General features: G+C 34.0%; 1 protein-coding gene across 1 annotated transcript in view; it reads left to right on the top strand.

The window, feature by feature from the left end:
- LOC129271718 (receptor-type tyrosine-protein phosphatase kappa-like) overlaps positions 1 to 13,185 on the top strand; it is a 63,244-nt gene that overhangs the window by 26,659 nt on the left and 23,400 nt on the right. The window contains exons 10-13 of the mRNA XM_064106603.1: positions 1,925 to 2,095; positions 5,736 to 5,867; positions 8,467 to 8,745; positions 12,334 to 12,666. Coding sequence (XP_063962673.1) covers positions 1,925 to 2,095; positions 5,736 to 5,867; positions 8,467 to 8,745; positions 12,334 to 12,666 — 915 coding nt within the window. The remainder of the gene's footprint in view (positions 1 to 1,924; positions 2,096 to 5,735; positions 5,868 to 8,466; positions 8,746 to 12,333; positions 12,667 to 13,185) is intronic.

Genomic DNA, 13,185 nt, shown 5'->3' with positions numbered 1-13,185 from the left:
TTACCTCCTAGATCATGGAGTATAAAACCAGTTAGGATTCTAGGGTGGATAATGAGTGAGTCGTATTCACTAATTTTCAGTGAATGATGGCCATCTTGGATGCTATCTTGAAAATAACCACTTTCCCCGATGCGGATTTTGGTAGATTTTTAGTGTATTATTCATGAGGTTAAATAGTACTAAAAACTGTTTAAAAACAATTTGTTGCCATTTGTCTGGGTAAGGCTATCTTTGGTCTTACATTGAATGGTTTATAGGCCCTACCTTAGAAATTGAGGCACAATGCAGGTTTGTACGTTCGGAAGTTCTCTAAATCTTGTGAAGGTCAATTAATAAAACATTACATACTATTTCAATACTGATTATGTGCATGTGTGTGCGAGTGTGTGTGTGGGGGGAGCCATAGAAATATAATTTATGTGTTTCTTTCTGTCAGTAATTGGAAATTAGCCGAGAAGTATCTAATTGACAATTCGGAATAGAAGTCCTTTAATCGTAAATTGTACTCTAGAACGAGTGGTCGAATGGTGAAAGTTGTATGCCAGTCAGTTGGGGGGGGGGTATGGGAGGGGGTAGGGGATATGGTTGGTAGGATGATCATCTAACTGGAAATCTTTAGATATAAGCATTCTAGCTGTCTAGGGATGATAAAATACCATTAAAAAACAATTCAATTTTTTAACCAGGCGCAAAATTGCTAGTACACCTGATTTTAGGGGGTCTTGATATAGGTGACCCCCCTCATGAAGTGGGTGAGGGTCTGAAAAATTTGAACCCTATTACTTCCTGAGAGATTGGACCTAAGTGAATCCAAAGTGAAAAAAAAAATCAATTTTGACACAAAAGTCCTACAGGAGCTGTGTTATGACATACCGTACCACACTAATATCATCATGATAACTTATGGCGCCCTCTAAGTGCTGTAGCAAGGTTTTCAATGCTTAAAATCCTGAAATGGGGTTGATTTTTACATCAATTGACCAAGAATAACCATATAAATTAAATGTGATGTATTCCTCTGCTATTGGACTGTATAAGAAGACTATGCATTTCATTTTGTAATCTTTTTGTCCTAATTCTAGTGCCGAAAAGGGGGAAAATTACATTTTGGGGGTAAAATTTTTCAATTTTGGGACATTTTTCGCAAAATCCGCCCCCATATGGTAAAATTGAAAAAACATTGATAATCACAACATCATCAAATATTCATTCTTGTACACCTCAGACAACTTAAAAATAAAATTGGCGAAGAAAAGTGAGAAATAAGATTGAAAACAATGGATTATCGTATTGGGCTTTGTACAGGTCAATATGGCGCCAAAAAGGACCCCCTACGAAGGGAAGGAGGGGTCTGAATATTTGAACCCCATCATTTTTGGTCTAAAGGGACCCTATTGAAGCCAAAACAACCAATAAATCAATTTTGGCAAAAAAAATCATACGGGATAACACACCATACCGCACCATTGACTACAAATTTAGTCATTGAATAATAGAAAGTTTTATTTTCATCCCATTCCATGCTTAAGAAGGGACGTTAGAACAAAAACAATGTTTTGATAATCTATTTTCGTTGGGCAACTTATAAAAATGAATTATGTAAAATCGATAAGTTGTCCATTGAAACCCATCCTTCTCACCATAGCCCTTTTTATACAGGGTACATACATGTTATTTAGGAATGCATTGGAAGAGTGGCATGTACATGTACTTTCTTTTGCTGAATTCATCAAAACTAGGAATATGCATTAATACCTATTTATACTTCCTAGATATAGCGGTGACCTTAGAATTGGACACTACTCAAAAGTTATTTTATAGTTAACATGATTTCTTAATTCATTTGTTCGTAAAACCGGATGTTTTATACTTTCCGGTCATATTTATGCTTTGTTATATCTATTCATTTATTCCCTTATTTCAGTGCCTTCTGTTTGTCCGACGGGATATTTTGGATCTAACTGCACTAAGAAATGTAATTGCAGGAATGAAACAGCTTGCCATAAAAACACTGGATACTGCGACGAAGTTGAAGGGCGTTGCGATGTGGGATATGTCAAGGATTCCGTACACTTACCATCAAGTTGTACGACATGTAAGATCATGAGATCCGTAGTACAGACTATACAGTGTAAAACAAAAGCTGTCTATGATTAGAACTGACAGACATTTCAGGGAAATTATTTAATTTGAATGAAGTCTAATTTGAATAAATTCAGATTAAATAGTACTAAACATTTATTAAAATCGACTGGAAAATGAGGAAAAACGTGAATTTTTTTTTCAGATTTGCATTTTATTTCAGAACAAGAATTATCATGAATATTTATGCAGTTACCGTTATGATAATGTGACATCCCCACTTTTTTATCTTTGTCATTTTCATATACTTTTTTAATAATACCGTAATGCTGTGAAACGAATATCTTGTCTATCAAAGTTGTAAGAAAATAAGTCAAAGAGCAAACATGATCATACACATGTTGACTCATTATTTTCAAACCTATTTTACGCCATTACAGTAGTGTATCCCCAATTCGGGGATAAGGCATCATGAGCTCGCTTCTATGATATTGATGAAAAATGACGAGATGCGTATTGAAAAGTTTGACCATAATGCATGTGTATTACAAAACTTTTCAAAGCGATAACTTCAGAATTCATTGTTTTTTCATGCATTTTATTTTTATATAAATCACTTTGTTTTTCTACTTAGTTTACCTATTGATGCCGGAACGTTTTGTTAAACAACAGCTCGAGAATCCAGCCGTTTTTCCGATGAGAGCACTGGGGATTTTTATCCCTTTTAAAATACAGGGCTCGTTTCCATTGTTTTAATCATTCAACAAATCAAGTTACTATTATATCAATTATTTTACTGAATTGCAGGCCCTATCAACTCTCCATGAAATTCAATTCAATTTTATTTCCACTTAAAAAGCAACAATATATAGAAATCAATACAATGTTCGATACATATTAGTATAGTTGGGATCATAAAAAGCACAAATGTTCTATATGAAATTATCCCCCTTAGTTAATTGGCATTATCATATTGCGTTCAGATTTTTAAGTCGCATTGTAAGCTTAGTTATTAGGATTATTTAGATTTACATACATGATTATTGACCCGTTATATTTAAGTTGTGTATTCACCGATTATTTTCACTTTCAGTTCCTTTGTTGTTCTTTTTCTGAGATATCTTGTATTTTCCCCCTTCTTTCTTAGCGCTTTGAAACTTTTGTATAAAGCGCTCTATAAATTTTGTATATTATTAAATGATGGCTTATTAAAATGACCCCTTACAGTACAAGTAAACAAAGATAAAATAACACAAATGACAACAATGTATAATATAAAATAAAGGAGGGAAAGAACAAAGAAAGAAGATAGAAAGGAGAAATTCGGTATGTGAATTCTGAATCAATCTGGTAAAGTAAATAGGAGATGTCTTTTATACAGATGTTTGAATTGTTTTGGACCATTAAGGAAAATTTACTTTTGTGCCATTGATGTACGGTTAAGACGGTTAAGAGGAAGGTGAATATTTTTAGCATTCCTGGTATCATGACTATAAATAGAACAGTTCAGAGTTAAGATGTAGTTATAAATCTTTGGAAGACAATTATTAGACAAATTAAACATAAAAATAGCTGTATCCGATATTTGTTCATTTAGAGGTAGGACCTGCATTTTTTTAATAAAGACTATGGGCAAGATATGCGGAATATGTTATAATACGAATTCCACGTTTCTGCAATTTATAAATCCGTTCTATATTTTTTTTTAGATGTAAAGCCCCAGACAATGCTACAATATCTAATATGAGAAGAAATGAGTGCATGAAATAACATATAGCTAATATTCATTAGATTGAGAATAGTAATAAAGAGAGAAATCGACAAGTTTCCAGAAGACAGAGAAAAAATAAAAAGTGTATTGGAATAAAAGGTAAGCAATCAATTCAAAACAAATACAAGTAAATAAAAATAACCAGGTTAAAAGTTCAATCATTAAAACATTAATAAATAGAGTAATGGATCAATAATTATTATTTACATTATTCACATTGTTTACAATATGAGTATTTTCAAAAGTTCATTTACAATTATATTCTTCAGACAAAAAGTCAGTTCATGTAGTAGGTATCCTCCTCAAATCCTCTTCACACGTTATGAGTTTTGTAATGTTTTTACCTGACGAAGTGGAGCCGAGCAAAGCGATAATCCGTCCATCAGACGACCTAGCTGTTTTTACGCTTTTCGAAGATCTTGTCTGCGAAAGAAGTTTTTGATTCTTCATCGTAAGGTCTTCGGCAATCACAATCTTTGTTCCTTTCAGCTTTTTCCGATTTTGAAGGATTTCTCTTTTCTTCCTGTAGCTGGTCAGTTTAACGATGATTGGTCGCGGCTTCGGTTCACCAGTTCCGGATGTTGACGATGACCCGGGTTGTGTTGAAACCGGAGATCGTCCAGTTCAGTGGGAGCGGTCGATATATTTCATGGTATCCAAGGACACACCAAGCTTCGCTGTGACAAACTCTTTCACTAAAACATCAATGTTCTCTCCTCTTTTCTCTTGTAGACCAAATATGCGAAGGCATGATCTCCTCGAATATTATTCCATGTTGTTGACTGAATGCTCCAATCTAATGATGTTCTGCTTTTGTTGAGTTATCTTTTCGTTACACCTTTCAATTTCTTTGTCCTTCCTTTCTGCATCACTTTTCAACTCAAACAATTCACCTTGAATACTTTCTATGCTTGTCAATAGTTCCTCCATTTTTTCTCAATGGCACTTCCAACAGTTGACTCTAGTAAGCTGATGAACTCTTGATTCTTGAGCAAGTCTTGCATGACTTGACTAGCAACCGCTGCTATCTGTCTTTGACTAGCCATTGTTCCACGATTCTATTATTCCAGTTAGAACTGGAGGGTTGAAAGGTCAAGTCTACCCCAGAAAATATTGATTTGAATCAATAGACATGATAGAGAAAATCTAACAAGCATAACACTGAACATTTCATCAAAATCGGATCTAAAATAAGAAAGTTATGACATTTTAAAGTTTCGGTTATTTTTCTGAAAACGGTTATATGCACACCTCAATGATATGCAAATGAGAGAGCCGATGATGTCAACCACTCACTATTTCTTTTGTTTTCTATTGTTTGAATTATACAACATTTCAAGTTTTAAAGAATTGACAATAATGTAAAACTTGACTGAACCACAAAATGTTAAGCAGTGTCAATTTTACATATTTAGGGATGAATAAAACTCGATTTCACATGACAAGGGGGAAAAATCAGAATATTTCATATTTCATATAATAAAATACGAAAGGAATAGTGAGTGGGTGATGTCATCAGTCTCCTCATTTGCATACCGACATGGATGTGAATATAACTGTTGTGAGAAACCAAGCGAAATTTCAAAATGTCATACCTTTCTTATTTACATCCGATTTTGATGAAATTTTCAGTGTCATGCTTGTTGGATTTTTCTCTTTTTATTCAAATCAACTCTTTGTTGGGCTGGACTTGTCATTTAAGTACGCCATTTTTTTTTTCATTGTGATATGGTAAAAACGATCAAACAATGCTTGTAGTTGTTGAGATTGAATTTCTAATGATTATTTATATTTGGTTCATCTCATCATTTATAGAATAATCATATACAATACATATTCCATCTTAGATTTAAAAGTTGTTCTTTTGACTAATGCCGTTTAGTTTCAGGATGCTACAGATCTTGTTCGAAAACGTGCCATTGCTCCGGTGGAATTGAGGACTGCAACTTCCTGACTGGGAATTGTAATTCGTCCACATGTCATCCAAGATGGACGGGAGATCAATGTCAGACAGGTAATCGGACTTCTTCGGTTCTTCTTAAGAAGCATGGTTTGGTCAAGGGGCGAATAGCAATATATATTGATTATTTTCAAAAGAGAGGAGTAGGACATAACCAATTACATTTTCGAAAGTGTTTTATCCTTTGTTAAGATGAAATGTATCTGCAAATGAAGTGGGCAAATATTTTAGATTTTAATTCAGACTGAGGGGAAGTATTCAATAAAAGCTTGATATATCATTGGAAATTGGGACGCTTTTAAAATCATACGCAAACTAAATAAAAATACATGTACGTCATTTTCAAAAAGGCATTTTTGTCTCGCCTGCATAGCAGAGCGAGACTGTAGGCGACGCTTTTCCGACTGCGGCAGCGTCATCAACATTGAAATCTTAACCAAGATTAAGCTTTTGAAATGTCATCATAACTTAGGAAGTAAATAGGCCTAGTTCATGCACGTTTTGCGTTGTTAATAATTATTCAATAGCTGTTTTCAAAGTCAACACTGCTGCTATACCGAATTGCGTATTGCAGACGAGACTTCTACAGTGCGTATCAAAAAAACGGGACAGATTTGAAAAGTCTGTAATTTTTTTGTTTCAAATTATGATGTCTATATTTTGGTGTTAATATAGGTGCTCTAAGGTCTTTTATTTGAAATGCAATTAAAAAATATATTTTGTTCATGCTTGAGCGAACACGGGACGTTTTTGTTGGGGGTTCAAAAAGAGGCTTAATAAGAGTAATATGATGATCAGACTTCTTGCTAATCATTAGACTTCCTCTTGACCTTTTTATTATCTGTGCCACAATTTTTTGATTATGCTGTCAAATTTCATTTACAGATTTATTTATTTAATTGAATTATTTTGTTTTCATTTAAACTTCTCTTACCTTTTAATTTTCCTTCATAAGTAAGTGAGAAAGAATATTTTTTTTGTCAACCCAAGCAAGAAGATTTGAATTATTAATTGGGAAAACTTGTGATTATTGAAATCATTTTATTATGTGAAACAGATTATGTTATGTATCTTTAAAAGACATGAATCTATTTTTCAAGGGGTCATTGATTCCTTGACCAAGTTTAATTGTTTGACAGGAAACACAGGAAGGGATTCATGTATTTCAATGACAATGGTGTATTGAGTCAATTTTGAAGGAGCTAGATATGGCAGATCGGGTAAAATGTATTAAAAAGTTGTGAGCGAGCGAAGTGAGCACGCAAACATTCCCACTTTTTTTATTACAATATCAAATTTTGTGATAGATTTTGACATAATATTCAGAAAATAATATCATATTTTACTTTTAATTTTATCTTTCCTTTTATTTCCTGACCACTCTTTTTCTTGGTCATGATTTTTTTAATTGAGGAGGGGGGCATCCTTAGCGTCCGCCCATCTGTGTGGCACTGTTCAAAAGGCACCAGAACCTTTCTAGCAAACAGTGAAAGGATTTGAAAAAAAAAATCCACGCTCTCCCATGATTCGGTTTAAACAAAATTGTTTTAGCTTGAAGAAGGAATATTCCAAGCTAACATATAGCATATTAAAAAGAAAAAACCCGAATAATTCAAGCAAATACATAGATCTGAAAATGAATTTTGACCGCATGATTTGAAAATTATGGCAAAGATAATGAAAATGTTAAGACGAAGTCTGCTAATTAGCAAGAAGTCCGATCATCATATTTATAATTTTATGCCATTTTGGCGCAAGCCTCCTTTTTAACCCCAGACAAAAACGTTCTGTGTTCGCTTCAGCATGAACGAAACTAATTTTTTAATAGCATTTGAAAGATAAGACCTTAGAGCACCTATTAACACCAAAATATGGACATCTTAATTTGAAACAAATATTTTATAGACCTTTCAAATCTGTCCCGTTTTTTGCATACGCACTGTAGGGGCGTTCCACTTGATTTAAAATGTGAAGGACACCTTTTACTCGACTTGGCGTCCTTATGGTAGGCCTATGTAAAATCTAAGCAACCATTATTTTAGCTTAACGCTATCAAAAAAGATTATTTCGAAAAGGGAAAACACATTTCAAGCATAATTTTTGCTGATGATTTTAATATAAATTGATATACCTTGATTGAAGTTTTTAAAAATACGTTAGGGCATGCAAACGGTCATATTCAAGAAGTTGGTCAACATCTCTGGCAGTCTAATACATGAGCAACATACAGGCTACTATCAGTTTCGTAAATTAGGCCTACTGTTTATCAGATGAGACAGGTGTAGTCTAAACTGAAATTAGATATCAAGTTTCCATTGTGTACATGGGAATCGTACGCTCAGCTGGTTGCAAACGAAAAAGAAACAGAATATGCATGTTGGATGACCGAATGGAAAGTATACGACAGTTTACCATGCAACCATGCACAGTTTCAGTCCTCATTGTAGAAAAAGAGGAGATTAAGATTGATCTATACAATTGAACAATACCATAAGTCATCGGTATTATTCACGATGAAGAAAATCAATGAAGATTCATGCTTTCATTTTCTTGCTATGTTATGAGTCAGACGTTTAAATCCGCCACCTTATTTTCGATGCATGTTGGTCAAACTATCGTCAGTGTAATGTTTTTGTTTTTATTATTGACGAAGATTGTTTCAAGGTGAGGTCAGAAAAGACGAATCCAGGAGTGGCAAACTTCTCATGTTCCTACACAAAATCATCGAGAACCAAATATGTAAAGGCAGCTGTAGGAACGCTCAATGAAGATCACTTGATTAACCATACAACCTCAATTTCACCACGACAGTCTATCACCTCTTATTTCTACGAGTACATCGGGAGAGAAAAACCAATTTACTGCTTTGTCGGGGACCCTGAAAACTCATCGGGGTTTGCTTTCATAAGATTGCCCCCAGGAGATTTCTATGGTATGCAGTTGAGGCTACGTTTTCCCTTCCTTCGGAATATCTGACTTCCAAAGCAATATCACCATAACCAGAAATATATTATTTCGGTTTATCCTTGTTCAAATGATTATTGTAGGTGTTTTTATGGATTGTCATTATTCCAGTAAATATAAGACTAGAATACATACAGTGTGGAGCGTTGTGGCCCAGTGGATTAGTCTCCGGACTTTGAAACAGAGGGTTGTGGGTTCGAATCCCAGCCATGGCGTAATTTCCTTCGGCAATAAATTTATCCACATTGTGCTGCACTCAACCCATGTGGGGTGAATGGGTACCTGGCAGGAATTTATTCCTTGAAGTGCGTGTGCGCTGTAATCTTAGTAATTACGGCTGCCAAGCTACAGCTGGGGTAATAATATCCAACTAAGTCCTTTGGAAGCGCATAGAGACATTATTCATAATCGTGATATGCGCTATACAAGAATTGTTTATTGTTATTTTTATTATTATTAGTCCAGGAAAATTGACCAAACCTTGTTTTTTCATATATACAATTTTTTGATGGTTTCTTGAATGATACCACTGAGCATTTTCGGCAAATTGGCAAAATCCGATGTGGCCGCCAAAATATGCAAATTACCCATGAAAATCATAAAATTGCCCGCACATTGGTCATAAAATGTATGTATTTGTGTTGCATGAGTGAAACACTTTCTAAAAAACGATTTTTGACCAAAAAAATATATTTTCTAGATATTAAAAATGGCCGCCATAGACCCCTGTATTCTATATTATGTACAATATGAATGGGGAAAACTAAATTTCACAAAAGTGAGTACTAAATGCAAGTAATTGTGATTTTTAGTGAAATAATGGATGAAACCATGATTGCTAATGAAATGTATCATTTGTTATGTCATGTATGTAATAAATGAAGCATTTTGTTATTCAAAAAGCCACCAAATGCCCCGACAGTATTATGTACATTGTTAATGGGGAGAAAAGAAAATCACAAGAGTGAGTACTAATATGCATATTACTAGTATTAAGATAAGGGAGTGGAATACTGGCTAAAATCATACTTTTTTCAACGAAATATAAATGCAATTTATTTGATAAATGCTGTATTTTTACATTCAAAATGGCCGCCATAGGCCCATTTTACATTATGTACAATGCGATTGGAGAAATTAATTTTCACAAGAGTAAGAACTAAAAAATGCATGTAATTGTGATCACCGAGTAAAATAATGTCTGAAAACGTGTTTTCTAGTGAAACATATCGTTTCTTTTGTCATGCATGAGATAAATGCTGTATAGTGAAATCAAAATGACCCCTATAGTCCCTAACAGTATTATGTACAATGTAAATGGGGACATTTAATTTGGTAAGAATTTGGATTTACTTGACTATGAAATCCAAAAAATCATGTTGTATGATTAAACATTATTTGAAAACATGTTTTTTATGAAATATAGCATTTCTTCCTCCATGTTAGTGCTAAATACCGTATGTTGACATTCAAAATAGCTGTTATAAGCCCTAACTAAATTATGTTACATGCGTATAGGGAATCTGCTTTTTACAAGAGTGAGAATCATGAAATTCATGTAACTGTGTTGTATGAGTAAAAACATTGTCTTTAACATGATTTCTAAATAAGTTCATCAGATATTGGTCATGGAGGTAATAAATGCTGTACTTTGAAATTCAAAATGGCTGCCGTAGGTCCCAAAAGTATTATATACATTGTAATATGGGACATAATTATAATTTGGACAGAATTTGGCTTTGCTTGACTATTGCTTATAATTGTGATGTAAGAGTGAAATATTGTCTAAAACCATGGTTCTTAACGAGGTATATCATGTCTGGTGCATTTAAGGTGATAAATGCTGCATTCTGAACTTGGCCGCCATGGGCTATTATTGTATTATGTACAATTTGAATGAGGACAGATAATTTTCACAAAAGAGCATATGGCGGTCATTTCAAATTTTGAAATATAACATTCATCATCTAAATTTTAGATGATATTATATATTTCGTTAGTGATCATGTTTTCAGACAACATTCCACTCATACAACACCATTCAGTCAAGCAAAGCAAAAATCTGTTAAAATCATTTGTCCCCATTCACATTGTGTTAGGGGCTGTAGCAGCCATTTTTACTTTCAAAATACAGTATTTACCACCTACCTGGCAGAAGAACTGATATATCTTGTTAGAAATTATGCTTTCAGACAATATTTTTCTCATAGATCACACTAACTTGCAGTTTAGTGATCATTTTTGCGAAAATTTAATTTTTCCTACGCACATTGTAAATAATAGGGTATACAGAGGTCTGTGGCGGCCATTTTGAATATCAAGAAATAAATATTTTGTCAATTTTTTTTTTTTTTTTGAGAGTATTTCATTCCTGCAACACAATTACATACATTTTATAGCCAATTTGCTGGCAATTTTATGATTTTCATGGGCTATATGCATATTCTGGCGGCCAATTTGCGGATAATGCTCAAGGTTACACGGGTGGCATCATTCAGATTCGTAATCAGCACCCTCGAATTGACAAGAAACCATAAACAAATTATTATATATGTGAAAAACCAAGGTTATGCCTCTTCTATCCTTGACTACATCGTTCTTATTCTAAGCCCGAAGGAACATAATGTGATTATTTCAATTATGATTAATTTTTGAGAATCCCCTTTTGAATCCTGAATATGAATTCCGGAGTGGTTATATGATCTTGCTGTCATCATGCGAAATTTCTTTTGTACGCATTAGGGTGTTTCTTGCTATCAGTCTCTGATTCTGTTAAAAGTATTAAAACAAAATTGTAAGAAAACGTTTTCATCATGTAGACACAAGTTAAAATAATGCCTAACAACGTTAAGTGTTACATATACTGCCCAACATTGTGATCTCTAATAACATACCAATGTATGGGCTTATTATACAGAATTTCTTTAAAACAACATGAAGAATAAGAAGGGTTGTCCTGATAAAGACTTAGTTAATCCAAACTATTTTGTCTATGTCTAATATCATTCTACCGCAAAAACATATAAACAAAATTAAAAGATATATATATATATATATATACCAAAGATCCTCTATCTACATTCCTTTTGTAAATCAGGTACGATATTTGTAATAGGCCTTCATGTATTTATATCTTTATGCATGCTGGCATAATAAATTGAAATTTTCAGTGATTTAACCGAATGTATTGCACACGAATGTTCCCTTTATATTTTCTTAAGAACGTTCGGGGGATTGGAAACGAATTGTAATTCATTATACACTGCAAAAAACTCCGGTGTTGATTTAACACCAGCCCGGAATATATATATGTCCACACCAGAGAAGTGTTAAACAACACCAGTTTCGTTTTGGTCTAACACCAGAAAGGTGTTTATACATGTACAACAATAATTAGTATCAAAACAGCATCGGTTTTATTCCAAACTGGTGTTGTTTCAATACTTCTCTGGTGTGGACATATATAGATTCCGGGCTGGTGTTAAATCAAAACCGGAGTTTTGCAGTGTAGGCCTATCTGACACTTGATTATTCTTAATGTTCATCACATTTGCAGCTTTACCAAACTATACTGGTAAACCAGAACTAATCGAAGCCGGATACTACCACGCTGTTGTCCGTTGGAGGCAATGGAACCCAGAAAATGATACTGGGGATGGACCTGTTGTCGGTTACAAGATATACGTCAGGTTGGGCAACAACGATGAGGTCCAACCGCCAGAACGTGTTCTTTCGAAGAGGTCTACAGACAATGCCACAGAGATAGTTACATATAACGTCACCGAACTTGAAGCAGGGTCGACTTATGCTATTCAGATTGCAGCGATCCGAGACGGCATCAAGGGTGAAGGGAAATCAGGACCGATATTAACAGTAACAACAGGAAGTCGTAGGTCCCAAAATTGTTTCCCTTCCCGATTGCTCTTTAATCTCTGTTTATCGCATCCACTTTTCAGCTAGATTTTCTTCCCCTCTGTTTAGTTATTTGTTCATTCATATAAATATTTATTTTCTTCCATGTCGGCAAAGTTTCGTTTTTCGATATAAATTCAAAGACGATCGATCTGAAATAAAATAATATTAATGCGTACTTAGGTTTCTTTTTACTTATTATTACAGAACGAGGTGTATCTCCCAAAACCAAAGATTGCAGTGGGATATGCCTACGAGACAAAATATCTAAAATTCGAGGAGAGATAGACGGACTAGAAGAATATGTTCACCCCCTCTCTGCCTGTCCTAATTCCTCCACATCTCACTTTTATAACGTAGCCATGTTTTTTTTATTGATTGATTGATTGAATATTTTATTAATTCACGGTAAAAATCCTATTCAGCTCTAAGGCTGCTTTACAAAGGGGCCGTGCAAACAAACTAATACACAAATCTTACAAATGACAATAAAAAT

The sequence above is a fragment of the Lytechinus pictus genome, chromosome 11 (assembly GCF_037042905.1).
Source record: "Lytechinus pictus isolate F3 Inbred chromosome 11, Lp3.0, whole genome shotgun sequence".
Classification (NCBI taxonomy): domain Eukaryota; kingdom Metazoa; phylum Echinodermata; class Echinoidea; order Temnopleuroida; family Toxopneustidae; genus Lytechinus; species Lytechinus pictus.
Note: the sequence above shows the minus strand (reverse complement) of the source record. Positions and strands in the feature narration are given on the sequence as shown.